Source organism: Hylobates moloch, unplaced genomic scaffold (assembly GCF_009828535.3).
Source record: "Hylobates moloch isolate HMO894 unplaced genomic scaffold, HMol_V3 SCAFFOLD_12, whole genome shotgun sequence".
Lineage (NCBI taxonomy): Eukaryota > Metazoa > Chordata > Mammalia > Primates > Hylobatidae > Hylobates > Hylobates moloch.
This window is the reverse complement of record NW_026652287.1, coordinates 28,163,372-28,183,599: the sequence shown is the minus strand read 5'-3', so window position 1 is coordinate 28,183,599 and position 20,228 is coordinate 28,163,372. Positions and strand designations below refer to the sequence as shown.

Sequence of the window (20,228 nt, the reverse complement as noted above, 5' to 3'; positions counted from 1 at the left end):
TACTATGTATCCTGGAGATCTTACCATATAAATTTGTAAAGATATTTCCTATTCCTTTTGTCTCTCAGTTGCATAATGTTCCATTGTATGGATGTACCATAATTTATTCCACTAGGAGCCCTGAGTTGTTGTCTTATCTTTTGCTATTACAAAGCTATAATAATCTTGAAGTATGTCATTACATATATGTCTGTGAATATCTGTAGAATAGATTTCAAAAAGTTGGATGCAGGGCGGCCCCTAGGATGTGTGGAGCTCCAGGCAAATATTCTTTGCAGGGCCACTGCCCTCATAGGCCATTTGGCTTTAAACCGTTTTGCAAAATTCTTGAACCCATTTGAAGCTTAGTGATTTATCAATGAAGATTTAGTGTAATGGATAGAAAAGAGGTACTTATACATTTGGCTATTGTCCAGTAAGTGCAAATGAAGATTCTTCATAGTGTCCAGGTACCATCTTTTTGTGTTTTTTCTTTATTGTCAAATATGTTATTCCTGGCTAATTTCCTATCTCCCACTGCAAGGAAAAGTTAACAATATTGTTACTAGTTGCAATGCCAGGGCTCTTCAGAACCTATTTGTATTGAAATGGTACCACATTGACACCACCACATTGACGGTAGGCAAGAAGGACACCAATTGAAAGGGCCAGCTGTGGAGCAGTGGTCTTGAATATCTTTGGGAGAGAAAGGGACAGCCATCCCTAGAGAACTGCCTGACATGTGCTCTAGAGCCAGCAGAGGGGGTGGGGAAACCTCCCTGAGTGCAAGTGATGAAGTATGCACAGGGTAAAGGGTGACTGCTACCACCGTGTCATACTTGAATGCTCTAGACGGGAGGCAATGCTGCAGCCAGAATGCTGATATAAGACAGCTATGGCTTGAGTCCAGGGGTTAACTATGGACAGTTAGTGGCCCAGAGCTCTCAACTTGCCCTGTGTCTGACATGAGAGTCACACAAAATCAACATGTCATTTTGGTCAGTAAGAGTAATCAACTCATCAAATTGCCTTCCTGGAACTAGGGCTGGCCATAGAATCCTGGAACTACCCCATAGGCATGAGTCTCTGGTCTCTGGTGGACCTCAAACAAGGGGAAAAAGAGAAACTGGGCCAACTGCCAGCCCACTGGCCAGTCTCAGGCTTTGGATGGCAACTTACTTACAAAACTGTAAGGTAGGAGCTTCTGCCAACTGGAGACCATACAGGATCAGTTCCAAGTTGGGGCACCCTGCCCAGATGGCACTGCTGACTCCAGCTAGTCTCAGTATCAGTGGGGAGACTTAGAAAGAAGATTTAGAAATTAGGAATTCACTCTAAAGAAGGGGTAGGTGAATGTGTATGTGTGTGTGTGTGTGTGTGTGTGTGTGTGTGTGTGTATGTGTATGTGTAGGGCCAGATAGTAAAGATTTTAGGCTTTCAGGCTCTATGGTCTTTTTTAAGGCTACTCAATTCTACTGTATAGAGGGAGAGCAGCCATAGACCATATGGAAATGAATGGACATGGCTGAATTCTAATAAGTTTTATTTATCCAGGTAGCAAAGTGGATTTGGCCCACTGGCTGAAATTTGCCAAACTTTGCTATAAATCACGCAGCAAAGGGCCCAGACTTTACTTGCCTAGTAATGGTGAAATTACAAGATAGGATGACAAGTGCATTTGTAATTTTGTTATATATGGCTAGATTCCCCACTACAGAGCTTTTATTCTGCTCTACCACAGGCAATTTTGTCTCCCTACAGCCTTGCCAAAAGAATGTTTTATCCAGTTTTGAATTTTTGCCAATCTGATAGGTAAGTAGTATCTCAGTGTGATTTTAATTAGCATTTTTTTGAGTGGTATTAAATTTTTTTTTCTGTGAACCATCTCTCCTCTGGTTATTTTACTATTGGGTTGCTGGTATTTTTTCCCTTGATTTATAAAAGTTCTTTGTTTGCTAAGAAGATTAACCTTCAATATGTATCCTGCATTTGTTAGATAAAGTGTTCTATAGATGTCAATTAGGTCAAGGTGGATGAGAGTGTTCAAATGCTTGAGATACCTAGTAGTCATTCAAGTAGAGTTGTCTGGCAGGTATTTGGAAATACAGGTTTAAAACTCAATTGAGAGGTTGGGACTAGATAGTTTTGGAATAATCAGTATAGATGATATTATAACAATAAGATGGGTAAGATCACATAACGAAGGAAAGTACATAGAGAAGAGATGATAAAACTGAGCCCTAGAGCATTCCAACATTTAGAGATTGAGAACAAGAGAAGCAACCAGCAAAACAAACTGAGAAGGGGCCTTTGGTAGGGTAAGGAAAGAAAAAAGAAGGGCAGACTTTTGGAGGCAAAGTAAAGAAAATATTTCAAGAAGGAAGGAGATTCTGTTAAATGACTTTAGAGATTAAATAAGGTAAGAATTCTTTTTAGAAATTGATCATTGGATTTGGCAACGTGGAGGCTATTGGTGACTTTGACAGTGAAGATATGTTTTTGGTAAGGAAGTTTAAGAGGAAGAGAATAATTTTGTATAAGAAAGAATCTTGAGTGGCATATTTTTGTCCTAACATCAAATGACTGTTTATTTAAGAAAGAGGAAGTAGAGGACAAAGCAAAAAAGCTAAGCATATCGAGTGTCTGAGTAAATCATGATAAGGTTTGTGAAGAATGAATTTATAAAAGCAATTTTTGTGTGATCATGTTGGTTACAATTAGAAGGGAATTATTTGTAAGTTTTTCTAAGGATTGAGCTTTGATATTAAAAATATTAAAAATACACTAACACAAAATTAAATTTTTGGTCCCCTATGCTAGAATAGCAAGGTTTTCTTGAATTATTGATCTGCTCTTAGCAAAAATTACAAGAGATTCTTATTTTTAATTCTAAAATCTGTTTCTTTAGCAGCCATTTTCTAAACTGTAGACAGTTTCTATTTCTGCCACATTTCTTGCTGACATTCATTTAATGTCCCTTGTTTCAGGCTGAAAATGCTGTCTTCATTCAGGTTGCTAATTTCATTTAACAAGGTAGAGTTTTCCTGTTGAAGCTTCTCAGATCTATTTCTCAAAAGTTTGACTTTGGCTCTGTCTTGCGACATGTGATTTGCAGGTCATAATATCTTGCCTCCTGTTCTTCTTTCTCTACTTGAGAAGGACTGAGATGATCTCTCTCTCCTTCAACTTTTTTGTCATTCCTTAACTTTTTTCTCCAGCTCCAACTGTGTCGTTATAATCTGACAGTAAAATGCTTATCTTGAAGGCCTGGAAAATCAGTGTTTTCTTCTAGTATAACTTAATTCTGTTGGCTTTTCTTAATGTGTCTGAATTGTTCCATGTAACCAGGAAACTTCTGATGATGTTACTAAGAGACATATATTCCCCTGCTCAAGGTACTAGTTTTCTCGTTTACATTTCTCTGTAATATGGTATACATTCATAACCTTGGGCACACTCTTCCTGTGTCTGATTAAGTTCAAGTACCCTTTCATGAGGTTTGACTTCCAGATTATCTAAATAGGCTTCCCATAAGGAGAAGCAGTTACACTGGAGGAGGTTTTTATTTTTGGTAACTGGCCTAAAAAGCAAATATTTTATATTATCAAGATAATTTCCTGTTGTTGTCTTTATTTTTATTATTATGTAGAAAAATTGAGCTTTGAAAAAGTTGCTTTTTTTTAACATTTATGAAACTTTCTGTATTGCTTTTGAAGTCTTTGGATTATCACTCTGGTTAAATGAATGGCTATTATTTCACAGTGACCTGCGATCCTGTTTTGATCAAGTATTTTGAACTTTTTGACATCTTTGGCAGGCTTCTCCAGGATCAACATTGTATATTAAATCTTTTTGACCTAGAATTAACTTCAGGATTTTCCATGTGAGCCACTGGAGAGCCTCAAAGGATGTATCTTTCATCTTGTAGAGATATTAAGTGACTAGGCTTGCTTAGTAAATTGTATAGGAAGTATTGTCAAACAATAAGTGATGCTAGGTTTTCTTTCAGTTACATTTATGGGTATGTTATTGATATGAATATCCCCAAATTGTACAAAACTCTTAGAAATCTAATATCTTATTGGCCATAATTCTGGTTATTATATTGTATGCCACAAAATAACCAAATTTCCTTGTCAATTGCTGATTGTAATGAATCAAAGTCAGACTTTTAACCATGGCTATTTTAAGTCTCTGTCATTCACAATTATTGTTTTGATTTTTCTCCAAAAGCATTTGCAATGAGTTTCAGAAAAATACTCTAACAAGTACTCTTAAATATAGGTTTCTAATAACTGTAAGACCAATGGACTACATAAAAAATTTTCAAAAATTTAATGAAGAAACTGATGGGTTCATAAAACAGATAATCAAGATCAAGCAAAACAAAAATTAATTACATGAGATTAAGTAACTGATGAAGACGTTTTTATGTTTATTTGAAACATTATTGGTTCTTAAATGTTGTATTTTCCAGATTGAAGGAACTTTTCTTTTCTTAAGTTATCCATAGTTTACAGAAATTTGGTAAAGTATCCTTGTGTGAACAAAGATGGAAGCATTTGCTTTTCTACCTACTTGATGCCTCCAAAATGTGGGAACTATTCATGGTTATTTGCATAAATTCAGTAAAAATCTGCTTTCTATAACCAGATACAATGAAAACACTGGTTATATTACCAAGGCTTTGAGTGAAATAGATTTGAGAATGTGCATAGAACACTTGACTTCAAGGGTTCTCAGCCTTATGGTGAATAAAAACTCACTTCCTGGCAGGCTCAGGAGCCTTAGGACTGTAGGTAACATCTAAAGTCTTCCTTAGTTTGGTTTCCTAGCCTCAAGAGGTTTTTAAATCTGAGATTCCTGTGTGATCAACAAAGGCAGAAATAGTTATGTTTATAAAGAAAAAGCTATAATACATCTGCTATTAGATTATAGCTCGGTGCATTGTTTTCAGGTTCTCATTTACCTATAGAGTAGACTAGATCCTGAGTTCTTTTATATTCCTTTAATCCAACTTTCTTCCATGGAATTACTAAAAACAGGAACTGCTCTGTTCCTAAATCTCTATAAGCTGAAATGATAAGAAACAAGTCTTGTGCCTGATGTATGGGCCACACAGAGAGTTCACCAAACTGCCTAATGCCATAACCAGAGACATTCAAACTGCAGACAGGATAAGAAATTGACATTTTCATGCTGTAGACAGCTTTTCCCAAGATATTGGCACAAGACTCTATATCGTAACAAGACCCTGACCTCCATTACAGCTACCTTTTTCACTTGGCAGGATAATGGTGTAAATTTCTTAATCAGTAGCTTCTGCCAGTAACTAAACAGAAACTAATCTAAAAGATTCCTTAGCCCACTTATTGGGTGACTTTGGCAACATCCTTAATACAATTGGTGCTCACCTTTTGCTTTAATTCAACCCAGTCATGGGATACTAGATGATAAATAGCTCTATATTATTTATTGGCTAAATAAGAAAATTTCTGTGCTATTGCAAATATTACATGCTGTACCCGGATAAATCCCTCTGGGAAAGTTGAAACCCATATAAGCAAAATAAAAACATAGCCACATGGTTACAACAGGTCTTACCTAATTCCCTATGGTCATGTGCTTCATTCAATTAGTTGCCTTTAAGCCCAGATTCACAGCTCAAAACCATTATGCAAACAGGGATTTTCATATTACTATTATTTCCTTTTTAAAGTTTGCACTATTACTTGTTAAATTTTTGCAGAAGTAGAACTCCTAACAGAACAATGCTGGCCCAGCACTTTGAGATAACAGCAAATGACTATGGAACAGAAAAAATTGAACTTAATAATGGACTCCAGGTAGACTTAGCCTGAGATCCACTCCCTTCAAACCTCCCTTGTTGCTCAAATGTGGATAATAGGGTTTTGACACTGACTCCTAGCCACCATTCACTTCCTTTAACATAGGACCAGATCAGCAACCCAGGACAGGCTCATCCTGGCATCAGGAGCTATCAACACCTGAATACAGGATGATTGGTCAGTGATGCTTTTGGAGAAATATCTTGATCAAAAGGGGGAAATGTGAAACTTGTCAGAAACATAATGGAGTCACTTGTGTTAATAAAACTCTGACAAATAGAGCCAGAGAAGGCCATGAAGAAAGGTTTGTCATGCATAAATGCCCAGTAACAAAAACCATCACAAAAGACTCTGCAAAAACCACAACCTTGTACAATGGCCATTGCAACCTTACACACAAAAAAAACTTCTGTGAGAATATCTGCCCAGCAAACGCCTGTTCAACCTCAGACTGGCATCGTGCTTGCTATCGATCCTTGTAGCCAAGGTAATTATCTCAAAATAATTCGTAATCCTTCTTTAAAAACCTCCTCTTTCCTTTACGTCCCTGAATATGCAGGTAGTTCATATGCAATGGGAACACTGTGGCACGTGTATTCCCATTGCAATGCCTATTCCTGAATATCATTTTCTTTCAGAAACCTTCTCTCTGTTTACTATTTAGGTTGACAACAAGTTTGCTTTCAATAAAGTGCTGGGGACAAAGACCTCTCTCAGAAAGTAAAGTCATTGGAGAAACAGAGTAGGTTGCTGGGCAGTTGGGGGTTAACTTGATGTCTGAGGTTATAAATTTAAATATCTGTCAGAGGAGTTGTGTGTTTTTCATGAGCCATATTGAGCACTCAGGTACAAGCAAAACATAGAGAGCTGTCTTTATCCAGAGTTTGTGTCCTGTCCTGCCAGCATGAGAGAGGCAGTTGCAGATGTATGGGTTGATGAACCAAGCAATGTAAGTTGGATAATGAGAGGATTGAAGAAATGAGGAGAGTATTTGACAGTCAAAAAGTAGTAAAGCAATGCATTGGAGGTCTAGATATGGTCAAAGCCCAATTTATTATAATTCATAAATATCATATGTATACATAAATTACCCCAGTCTCTTCTGGGAGATTTCCACACTGGCTTGATGTTCTCTAGTTCATCAAAAAGTAAGCATAACAAGATTGGATAATTATTTCTTAAATTTTATTCTTTATTTGAGTTTAAAACAATTCAAAGATGGCAGAACCCCATTATAAATGGGTACACTATACCATAGATAAAAGGCAAGGAATCCCAATTACTGATTTTTTTGAATGGCCTTTATTTGGCTACATCATTGATAGTCTATGGTGTGGAATTTTTGGACATCTTCCAGAAGACATATTACCATAAGTTTCCATTTTATCAGGTTCTAAGAAACTTTATTTTTGAAAGAAAAAAATGGGCAAGAAAAAAATGTTTTTAAAAGTGTTATCTGTGTATAAATAAAGTGGCTGATAAATTAGTGAAAAGGAAGAAGTTTGGAAAGCAGAAGTTTTTATGTTGTATAAAAATAAATACAGTGAATTAACATTACTTAAGACTGATAATAGATGATTGTTGTGGGTAAATGAGTCATTTTATCTGTTGCATACTTACGTGAAGGCTTTCAAAAGGTCAGTAATAATTTAAAGGAATCTACATCCCTTTTATAATCGGCGAATTGGTGACTAATGTTTTTATTTTTTTCTCCTATTATGTGCCTTTTAGACATTTGGTTGCTCTAACCAAGGTTGGGTAGCAAAAGAGAAAGGAGACAGAACTCTATCAGTCATTATATTTATTTACCAGCATTTATGGCAAATGGCAAGACCTGGGCAGGGTGGCAGCAATGATAGATTTTACAAATTAAGGCATTGTTCTTTATTTCAAAATTTTCATTTAGCTATATTTTCCTTGGTCTTAGAAATATGAATAATTTAGAGCTGGCAATACTCACCATGAGGATATAATAAATGGAGGTTTCTTTGTCTGAAATCAAAAAAATGTAGTAATACTCTATCGTACTTTTAAAAATCCTATTTTTGCAGTTTGCTTCCTCTCTGTGAATTAGGTAGTTTTGGTACATATGGAGGGTCATAAACGTGTCATAGAAAGAGTACTGGCATTATGAAAACCTGGATGTTAGAGACTTCACAATTTGGTCATTTTGCAGCTGTACAACCTTAGAAATGTAAGTTCTCTGAATGTCGATTTCCTCTGCTGTAAATAGAGATAGGAATATCCATGTGATATATTTCACAGGTACTACTGTGAGTATTAAATGATATTGTGTGTGCACTGGAATGTGTAATACAATAAAGTTGTTGATTAATGCTTTAAAAATGTAGCTTGCCCTGTATATTTTTAAAAAATCAAAATAGAAATCATTGGGAAATGTAAATGTTTATGAATCTTACAGCTCAAATGCAAATAACTTACAAATGCTTTATAATAAAATCAAAGATATTATTCATGGATTTTTTTAAGTAAAAAATCTTTGCAGCTAAATATTCATCAACTTAAACTTATTCTTTCTTTTATAAGAATTTTCACTATGTGACATTATAACTCTCCAAAGGAGAAATTCTATAATTAGTTCAGTTCTCTGCCTTAAAAGTTTCATTATAAGGCAGAAGAATGGAATAATTAAAATTTAAAAATAAGCAAAAATATATAACTCTAAACCCTCATTTAAAAGAGCTTAACAAGAATACTTTTCCCAATATACTTATAAACAACCTAATATTTATATAATAACACAAAGTTACAACTTAAATCATGATGATCAAAGTTAATGTGCATTTTGGTACCCTTATCAGCTTAAATTATTAAATATCTAACGGTCTTGAGAGATTGAATTTTAAAAAATGAACCACATGTGCTTTAAAAATGGTTACCTATTCAATAACTAAGGTGTTGGTCAAGTGTTTAGAATGTAGGCCAGAGTTTTAGAAAAATTATTTGAGAAATATAGTATATATGATAGGGTCCCATGTAGAAATAAGCCTGTAAAATGGATATGTTTAAGCATGAACAATAATTGAGGTAACCCACCAACTTCTTTTTTAAAAGTGTAAGTCACGGGCTTCTTTAAAAGAGCAAATGAATCACTTGCTCATTTTAAATCTCCTATCTTGATTATATTAAATAATACTACTTTTTAAAATAAGAAATTATTAATTAGAGTGTAGGTAACAAATTAGCTGGGCGTGGTGGTGCATTCCTGCAATCCCAGCTACTTGGGAGGCTGAGGCAGGAGAATCACTTGAACCCAGGAGGTGGAGGTAGCAGTGAGCTGAGATCACACCACTGCATTCCAGCCTGGGTGACAGAGCAAGACTCTGTCTTAAAAAAAAAAAAAAAGAATATAGGTAACAAATAGTAAATTCTGGTCAGCAGCAAAATTTTTGGACCTAATGACAAAAACATGTCAATAAAATGTGTTTAAGAATAACTCTATATTGCTGATATTCCAACAGCACTATGATCTTTGCTATCAGCAATCCAAGATATAGTTCTTCATCAAAAGTCTCTCTCTCTCTCTCTCTCTCTCACACACACACACACACACACACACACACACACACACACACACACACATTCTTGTACCATCTGGTCTTTACAAATGCAGCTCAGGTTATCTTCTGTTTTTGAAGATTACATTTTTTAAAACACATCAACATTTTTCCCACAAATCAATCATCAAAAAATGACTCACTGCTTTCATTAACAATCTCTCAAGATCACTCAATGTTTAAAGGTTAGCCTGACAAGAACTTGCAGAACTGAAATTGAATTGGCATCGGCACAGGGTAATTTTAGAAGGAGGTAAAAGTGAGTTTATCTTATGCTCAGCAAAATATATTTAGGTCAGTTTAAATATGAGCAATTGGTAAATTTATCCTCAGCTAGCATAGAGGTTGGCATTGTTAATACGATTCAAAGCTTGGTTGGGCACCCTTTGTTTTATAGTATGCCTGGGATACAGCACATCTGTGAGACAAGAAAGGCTAAACTAGAGCTCTGCTTCTTCTAATCCTGCATTACAAATTTAATAATAAAGTACATTTCTGCTATGTTTGTGGTTTTAAAATTATTCACTGTAAACATCCTATATTCTTTCCTAATTAATTTCAGAGCTGGAACTTATATCTATGTCTGTGTCAAATTATCATTTATTCTATGAAAAGCAGCACAAATACTCTTCATTCTGGTTTTGACACAAATTCCTTAAAAAAAAAAATTAAGGCCATTTAATTGAATCAGGGCCAACTGAAGATTACCCTGGTAAAAGTCAAATTACTGATTTAAGAGTTTTGAAAAAGAGCCATAAGTGGTTGTCGTGTATTTTCTTCCTTGGTAACTTGAGAGCAGTTTGTAGAATTTATTAGTCTCCAACATCTCCATCTCGATCTCCAATAAGCCAAAGAAAATGAAAACCTAAGGCTAACAGAGCTGTCCCAAGCAGATCACCCAATGCTGTTAGGTAGGGGATGGAGAAACTATCCGGGTCCTTTCCTTTCCTCCAGAAGTGATGGACCATCCAGTCAGCAATCCACAGCAAGGTAAATACCTAGAAGAGAACATCAGAGATTACTCCTGCTGCCTGGACATTCCTAGCCCATGAAACATGGCCACAAGCCTAAACAACTGGCTTCTGGAAGGGACCGCATGTGTCTAAGTCAAGAACCATGCTTGAAAAGAAGAAATACTTAGTTGACAAGAATATTTTCATTTCACAAGAAAAAAAACAGCATGTACGTTTACAGGTACTAAAATTTTTCAACTTTTCATATAGATCTCATTCTAGCCTCCCAATAGCCATAATAATTTGGGTATTTTAATAGCACTGTACAGTTTCCAAAAGACTGTTTTTCTATGTGATAAACCTGTGAAAAAGGAAGACATTATGAAGAAGGAAGTAAAAATTTAAATAAGGAATTATTTAACAGTCTCCTGCTGCAGGTATATCCAATAAAATAAAGATGGAAAACTGACCATTTACTAATTATGAGGCCATTTGTGACTTGTCAAGGAAAATTTCAGTGCAGTAGTAAGACCAATAACTAGAAGGTAAATGCATTTAGAAATGGCTCATCTATGTAGTTATAGATAGATATATACATAAAATGGAAATATTTTAAAAGATTATTCAAACATGAAGGTGTTGTATATAAATATTTTCTAGAATATCAGGAATATAAAGACTTTTGTGATGCTTTGAATTTTGGGACCATATAAATGTTTTTTTCTTTGATCCACCTAGAGTAGGGGGATTTTCTTTTTTTATTTATTTTTATTTTTTTTACTATAAGTTTTAGGGTACATGTGCACAACGTGCAGGTTTGTTACATATGTATACATGTGCCATGTTGGTGTGCTGCACCCATTAACTCGTCATTTAACATTAGATATATCTCCTAATGCTATCCCTCCCCGCTCCCCCAACCCCACAACAGGCCCCAGTGTGTGATGTTCCCCTTCCTGTGTCCATGTGTTCTCATTGTTCAATTCCCACCTATGAGTGAGAACATGTGGTGCTTGGTTTTTTGTCCTTGCGATAGTTTGCTGAGAATGATGGTTTCCAGCTTCATCCATGTCCCTACAAAGGACATGAACTCATCATTTTTTATGGCTGTATAGTATTCCATGGTGTATATGTGCCACATTTTCTTAATCCAGTCTATCGTTGTTGGACATTTGGGTTGGTTCCAAGTCTTTGCTATTGTGACTAGTGCCGCAATAAACATACATGTGCATGTGTCTTTAGAGCAGCATGATTTATAATCCTTTGGGTATATACCCAGTAATGGGATGGCTGGGTCAAATGGTATTTCTAGTTCGAGATCCCTGAGGAATCGCCACACTGACTTCCACAATGGTTGAACTAGTTTACAGTCCCACCAACAGTGTAAAAGTGTTCCTATTTCTCCACATCCTCTCCAGCACCTGTTGTTTCCTGACTTTTTAATGATGGCCATTCTAACTGGTGTGAGATGGTATCTCATTGTGGTTTTGCTTTGCATTTCTCTGATGGCCAGTGATGATGAGCATTTTTTCATGTGTCTTTTGGCTGTATAAATGTCTTCTTTTGAGAAGTGTCTATTCATATCCTTCGCCCACTTGTTGATGGGGTTGTTTTTTTCTTGTAAATTTGTTTGAGCTCATTGTAGATTCTGGTTATTAGCCCTTTGTCAGATGAGTAGATTGCAAACATTTTCTCCCATTCTGTAGGTTTCCTGTTCACTCTGATGGTAGTTTCTTTTGCTGTGCAGAAGCTCTTTAGTTTAATTAGATCCCATTTGTCAATTTTGGCTTTTGTTGCCATTGCTTTTGGTGTTTTAGACATGAAGTCCTTGCCCATGCCTATGTCCTGAATGATATTGCCTAGGTTTTCTTCTAGGGTTTTTATGGTTTTAGGTCTAACATGTAAGTCTTTAATCCATCTTGAATTAATTTTTGTATAAGGTGTAAGGAAGGGATCCAGTTTCAGCTTTCTACATATGGCTAGCCAGTTTTCCCAGCACCATTTATTAAATAGGGAATCCTTTCCCCATTTCTTGTTTTTGTCAGGTTTGTCAAAGATCAGATAGTTGTAGATGTGTGGCATTATTTCTGAGGGCTCTGTTCTGTTCCATTGGTCTATACCTCTGTTTTGGTACCAGTACCATGCTGTTTTGGTTACTGTAGCCTTGTAGTATAGTTTGAAGTTGGGTAACGTGATGCCTCCAGCTTTGTTCTTTTGGCTTAGGATTGACTTGGCAATGCAGGCTCTTTTTTGGTTCCATATGAACTTTAAAGTAGTTTTTTCCAGTTCTGTGAAGAAAGTCATTGGTAGCTTGATGGGGATGGCATTGAATCTATAAATTACCTTGGGCAGTATGGCCATTTTCACGATATTGATTCTTCCTACCCATGAGCATGGAATGTTCTTCTATTTGTATGTATCCTCTTTTATTTCATTGAGCTGTGGTTTGTAGTTCTCCTTGAAGAGGTCCATTCCTAGGTATTTTATTCTCTTTGAAGCAATTGTGAATGGGAGTTCACTCATGATTTGGCTCTCTGTTTGTCTGTTATTGATGTATAAGAATGCTTGTGATTTTTGCACCTTGATTTTGTATCCTGAGACTTTTCTGAAGTTGCTTATCAGCTTAAGGAGATTTGGGGCTGAGACAATGGGGTTTTCTAGATATACAATCATGTAATCTGCAAACAGGGACAACTTGACTTCCTCTTTTCCTAATTGAATACCCTTTATTTCCTTCTCCTGCCTGATTGCCCTGGCCAGAACTTCCAACACTATGTTGAATAGGAGTGGTGAGAGAGGGCATCCTTGTCTTGTGCCATTTTTCAAAGGGAATGCTTCCAGTTTTTGCCCATTCAGTATGATATTGGCTGTGGGTTTGTCATAGATAGCTCTTATTATTTTGAGATATGTCCCATCAATACCTAATTTATTGAGAGTTTTTAGCATGAAGGGCTGTTGAATTTTGTCAAAGGCCTTTTCTGTATCTATTGAGATAATCATGTGGTTTTTGTCATTGGTTCTGTTTATATGCTGGATTATGTTTATTGATTTGTGTATGTTGAACCAGCCTTGCATCCCAGGGATGAAGCCCACTTGATCATGGTGGATAAGCTTTTTGATGTGCTGCTGGATTCGGTTTGCCAGTAGTTTATTGAGGATTTTCACATCAATGTTCATCAGGGATATTGGTCTAAAATTCTCTTTTTTTTGTTGTGTCTCTGCCAGGCTTTGGTATCAGGATGATGCTGGCCTCATAAAATGAGTTAGGGAGGATTCCCTCTTTTTCTATTGATTGCAATAGTTTCAGAAGGAATGGTACCAGCTCCTCCTTGTACCTCCGGTAGAATTCGGCTGTGAATCCATCAGGTCCTGGACTTTTTTTGGTTGGTAAGCTATTAATTATTGCCTCAATTTCAGAGCCTGTTATTGGTCTATTCAGAGATTCAACTTCTTCCTGGTTTAGTTTTGGGAGGGTGTATGTGTCCAAGAATTTATCCATTTCTTCTAGATTTTCTAGTTTATTTGCGTAGAGGTGTTTATAGTATTCTCTGATGGTAGTTTGTATTTCTGTGGGATTTTCTAAATTTTCAAATCTCTGAAGCAGTAAAAAAAAATTTTGGACTGGAAAGGATAATGTTCACTGGTTTTGGACAAGTTGGCAAGTATAGCACAGTGGTTAAAAGCACTTCTTTACAGCCCTTCTCTATTGTCTACTAGCTGACTGAAGGCAAGTTACTCAACCTTTCTGACTCTATCCAAATGAACATTAAAATGGTACCTACCTTGTAAGAATGTTCTGAGGATTAAATAATATACTAAATAATTCAGTGCCTGGCAGACAATAAACTTTCAATAAATGTCTGTTATTAGTCTATTTTAACAGTATTATTCTTATTACTATTTGTGGCCCCTGGTATGTGCAGAGGAAGCCCACCCCAGGTCTAGGGTTTGGGCCAAGAGACCTTTCACTAACCTGGCAAGTAGGCCGTGGGGGTGAGGCATTTGCCTTGGGACCCAAACTGCTGTGTGCTATCGTTTTAGCTCTAACACCTTTACCAGGAAGGAGAGTGGCTTGTCCAAACGTAGGAAGACATGTACCTATTCCAAATGCATGAATTTTACATGCCTTTGGACATCTGTCAGAGAGAGGTTGTACTTTAAGCCCTATTGTCTTTTGCATGTGGTCAATTCTTCATTAGTGTTTCACTGGTAGAGACTGTTTTGGAATCATACAAAGTTTTACCAGGACAATCTGTTTTGGGTATGGAGGAAGCATGAAATATTAGAAAGAATCCTGGAGTTGGAAGTTGTAAAATCTGGATTTGATTCTCAGTTCTGCCTTTGGGTAAGTTTCTTACCACTCTGAGCCTGGTATTCTCATTTGAAGAAAAGATGGGGCCTAGTATCTGCCAAACTTACTTTGAAATAATAACAGCCTTGGTTTAGGGGGATGAAAGGAAAGGCAAAAAGGCAGCATGATATCAAGTTCTATCAATCACTAAAAGCATAGTGCACAGACTGAGAGAAAGAGAGTCATCCCACGAGACCCCCCAGTGAGCCAGGCCACATCTAGGCTCTGTTTTGGATGCCCGATTTTCAGAGAAACTGGTTCACATCTGCATCTTCACTACCTAGCAGAGTGACTAACTTAAAAAGTAGACAACATCTGATGACGGAATGCAAATCAGCTTGAGACAGTGTCATATAGGAGATTCCTATGAGAATAAGAATTGTTTGTCCTGGGCAAGGAGGGTGGGAGATGTGAACTTAAGACAAAGGTTATCATGTCAGCAGACGCTGGGTTTATATGTTGCTTCAGAGAGTAGAATGTTAGCTTAAAGAAGAAAAGACCAAAAGCAGAACTTAAAAAAAATTTGACTATCTATAAATAGAACAAGTTATGTAGTAAACTCAAAATTACTGAAGTATATGGAGGTAAATTTACCTCCTGTATGGAGGTAAATTTGCTGATTGAATAAGTAATGTATACAGGAGTAAACAATAGTTTTTAAAAGAATGAGGGTAGCTAATTTCTCTGGGATTAGCAATAAAAATAAATGAATAAATTTATATTATATATTACATGTTTACATATTAACAATGTGTTAAATATATACTTGTATACACAAATTTATATATTATATGATACATACATCATTTAGTAATTTCTTGTATTATATCTGCCCTGAACGAGAGATTTTTCTAGAGTAAGGTTGGCAAACTACAGCCCATGGGCCAAATTCATCTGCCACCTATTTTTGTAAATAAAGTTTTATTGGAATGCAACTCAACCTATTGTTTAGTTATTGCCTATTTAGTGGATTATTCCTTGCCACATTCTCAGGAAGTAGGTAGGTTTACTATTCCTAATGTTCATTTGGAGAAATTGAGTTGGAGAGGTTAAGTGGCTATGTAGTTGTCACAGAGAGCATATGGTCCACTAATCCTCTGACATATAAAAAAAGCTAAGGCAAAGTCCAAGAAACCTTCCCATGATCACACAGCTTGCAGGTGGAGTCAGGCTCAAACTCACAAAGTCCAACACTAAAGCCCATGTTCTCAACCATCACTACAGTACCTCGTTTTAGTAAAAAAAGAACTTTACATTGATGAGAGCGTAACCTGGTACAACTACTTTGGAGAACAAGTTGGTAATATCTATTAAATGTGAAGATGTGCATCTCCTTAGTTCAGCAATCCTACATAGAAATAATGATTTTCTTTTCCTGTGCCACTGGGGAAAAATAAAATTGTTCATGGCCAAAGGATACTAGCTCAGGGGCTCTGCTGACTCTAGGTCTTCCTGTTGCTACCCCAAGGACTGAGAAGACCAGTATCTTGGTGTACTTATGGAAACCATACAGAGAAATTCTTATACAAGCATACTGAGAGATGTGCAAGAATATTCACCACGTCTGTTGTAAGAGCAAAAAATTGTACCTATTGACACAGAATGGCTAAATTCACTGTTAAGTCACACAATTGAGCACTATATAGAAGCTAAAATAAATGAAAATGAACTATATAAATCAACATGAATATATCTCAAAAGCACAAGTTGAATGAAAGAAGCGGAAGACTATGCATATCATTTTAATAAAGTGTATAAGTATAAAACTATGTTATGTATAGATACATACATTTGTAGCAATAGTATAATAGTTTAGTATAATGGCAAGAAAAGATGCCAATTTAGAATGCTGATAACTGTTAGGGAGGGATGAAATGAGCTCAAGAAGGGATACACAGGAGTTACCAACCATATATATGATGCATTTTTATTTATTTTGAAATATTTGCTTCAGATCATTGATAAAGCTGAGTGGTAAATACATGGTTATCTTATTTCCTATTACTTCCTGTATGTTTATATTTCATAATTTTAAAAAATGTAAACCACTGGGTTAATGGTAACTCACTGACCGGGGCCGCATGAGCTACAACTTAGAATATCTACTGAGAGGGACACACGAGAAAAGGAGTCAGTATGTCAGTATGTCCTGTGGAATCCACGAAAGGTTTGGACTTGGAAGTATTAGATGGTGCTGAGGCTGAAAGCAAGGCTAAGGCCAAAAGATTACTTACGTGTCTATGTGCAGAGCTAGCTCCACATTCACCATTTCTGCAAACTGTCCTCTCCATGTAGGAAAATAGAAGGATGTTTTCTGGAGAAACTGAGTGGTAGAGACTCAGGACTCAAAGACACTAGGAACTATGAGGTACTACTAGCTGAGAATCAGGGATAATTGAGAGTCTGCATACCTAACTAGAGGATTCCTCCAGACTCGTATTCTGTTCTGAGAACAGTGGCAGGCAGGAGGATGACCTCCAGAGAGGAGAGTAGATGCTCACATTTGGAGGCCCCCAGTTAAATGGTCAGTCCCCGTGTCCTTTAATAGTAAAGCATCCAGTCAACAGCCCACCCTTACTTCCATGTTACTTATCCTCTCCATGTCTCAGTCTCCTCCCCGTTCAAGACAGAAATGTAATGTGAATGTTAAATAATGCAGAATGGTTAGAACAGTGTTTGGCACATTGGAAGAACTTAAAAAAGATTTGCTATGATTTTTAAAAACAGGTTATTTATGAAGAAATAAGAATCTGATTTTTTTCAACAGCAACACTGGGAGACAAGGAGTAACATCTTCAAAATCCTGAGAGGGAAATATTTCCAATCTATACATCTGTGCCCAATTTATCAATCAAGTGTTGAGAGTAAATGAAAGGCCTTTTAAGACATGCATACACTCAGAAAATATTTCTCCCATGTTCTCTTTCTTTGAAACTTTCTAGAAACTGTGTTGAAGCAAAATGAGGGCTTGAACCAAGAGAAAAATGGGATTCAGAAAATGGAAGAGGCAACATAAGAGAGCAGTGAGAGAAGGTTCCAGGATGACAGCTGTGCAGTGGCCTGGGGCACCAAAGCCAGAGCAGGAGGGTGGAATGCTCTGGATACCAGGTCTCCATGATAAAGGCAAGTGGGCAAATTATCTGATATAATAAACTTTTGAGGGGCAAAACACTAATTTAGGTATGTGATAGCTGTTGATGGAGCACTTGCAAAAAAAATTAAGAAATTTAAAAATTCAGGCCAGGCACGGTGGCTCACACCTGTAATCCCAGCACTTTGCGAGGCCGAGGCAGGTGGATCACCTGAGGTCAGGAGTTTGAGACCAGCCTGGCCAACATGGTGAAACCCCATCTGTACTAAAAATACAAAAATTAGCCAGATGTGGTGGCACACACCTGTAATCCCAGCTACTTGGGAGGCTGAGGCAGGAGAATTGCTTCAACCCAGGAGGTGGAGGTTGCAGTGAGCTGAGATTGCGCCACTGCACTCCAGCCTGGGCAACAGAGCAAGACTCTGTCTCAAAAAAGAAAAAAATAATAAAAAATTCAGAAATGTAGAAAACTATGCAAGTGGAAAAATATGGTAATTATCTCCAGAAGAAAATTAAAAAGAGATAAAGAGAAAATAGAATACACTACATGGCTCTGTGAGAAATAACATTTATAAGTCATAGTAATAAAACCATTTATTAAAAAAAGATTGAGCATTACTACACTAGGAGGATGGAAGGTGGGGAAATAAATAAGGCACAGGGCAAGGTAGCAAAATCCTCATCTACAACAACTTAGCAAAATCCTCATGTACGACAACTAGAAGTCAATAGATAATTTCTCAAGTTAATAAAGCAAAATTAGCAATCCAAACAAAATATAGGGATAAATAACAAAATAAATAGCTAAAGGAGCTCTGGAGGACTATTAGTAGTTAGAGTTTTACACACACACACACACACACACACACACACAATTTAAATATATATGTATATATCCATATAAATACAAATGGCTTGTTTTGTTTTGTTTGAGACAGAGACTCGTTCTGTTGTCCAGGCTGGAGTACAGTGGCATAATCTCAACTCACTGCAATCTCTGTTTCCCAGGTTCAAGTGATTCTCCTGCCTCAGCCTCCTGAGTAGCTAGGACTACAGGCGCGCACCACCACACCCGGCTAATTTTTGTATTTTTCATAGACACAGGGTTTTACCATGTTTGCCAGGCTGGTCTCGAACTCCTGACCTCAGGTGATCTGTCCACCTCGGCCTCCCAAAGTGCTGGGATTACAGGCTTGAGCCTCTGCACCCAGTAACAACTGGCTTTTAAAAAATTGAAATAGAATAGAATGGACTAGAATAGAAAGTAGCATGTGTAACACACTGTAAGGGTATTTCATAAAACTTTTGTTTTAGCTATGAATTTACACATATTTATGTATGTATATGTTTCAAAATAAACATATTTCTTACAAGTGCTGTGGTCAAAACATATGAAAGCTATTCAGTCAGGCATGGTGGCTTACACCTGCAATCCCAGCACATTGGGAGGCCAAGGCAGGTGGATCACTTGAGCCCAGGAGTTTGAGACCAGCTTGGGCAACAAAGTGAGACCCTGTCTCTACAAAAATTATAAAAATCAGCCCCCTGTAGACCCAGCTACTCAGGTTGAGGTGGGAGGATCCCTTGAGTCCAGGAGGCAGAGCTTGCAGTAAGCTGAGATCTCACCACTGCACTCCAGCCTGAGTGACAGAGCAAGATTTTGTCTCAAAACAAACAAAAAAACACTACTCATCTAACATCTTACAGATACATCTTACATGTTAGGTTGTAGGGATCTAATGTGTCAATCCCCGAAAGAAGAAAACCATGTCTTCTTTCTGTTCGATCCCTTGGTTTCTAGCAAAATACTTATACATGATAAATGAAACAAATGTTTGCTATTGAAGAAGCTCTATCACTGAATAACTGTTACTGTCAACAACTGAAAAAAAAAAAACTCTCCAAGTCTTAGTTGCCTCATCTGTACAATGAGGTTATCATTACCTACCTGATGGACTGATTGCCAAAATTAAACAAGATAATATATGTAAAGGGCTAAGCAAATGCTTGGTTTGTAGTAAGTACTCACTCAGTAAATATTGGTGCCATCATCACTGATATATCAATTATTACACTGTCTCAGAATTTATGGACTTTATTTAAAAGATTGTTGGAATAGAAGTCTGGTTTCTAACACTAACCAGTTATATGATTTGTCACTTCTGTGATCCCTCAGTCTTTAAAACGAATAAATTTATGTCTTCATAGTCTGTTCTAGCGCTAAATTACAGAGGTAAGAAATTTCATTGTGAACTATGCAGAAATTGCTCTATTCACCTTTGTGATATTCCCTCTCTGCCTTTGCACATTATCATTCCATTTATTGGATTTACTTATACAATATGAATAAAGTTCTCTTCCCATGCAATTTATTTTTAAAGGTATTGTGATGACAAAGTTCAAGCAGGTTTAAATTTATTCGTTTTT

General features: G+C 36.7%; 1 protein-coding gene across 4 annotated transcripts in view; it reads right to left on the bottom strand.

The window, feature by feature from the left end:
- Nucleotides 1-8,215: 8,215 nt before the first annotated feature.
- The window catches only part of SLC41A2 (solute carrier family 41 member 2), a 151,157-nt gene continuing 139,144 nt past the window's right edge, over nucleotides 8,216-20,228 (bottom strand). For all 4 annotated transcript variants that reach the window (XM_058425497.1, XM_032168832.2, XM_058425499.1 and 1 more), the window contains one exon: nucleotides 8,216-10,404. In XM_058425497.1, coding sequence (XP_058281480.1) covers nucleotides 10,219-10,404 — 186 coding nt within the window. In that variant the 3' untranslated portion in view covers nucleotides 8,216-10,218. The remainder of the gene's footprint in view (nucleotides 10,405-20,228) is intronic.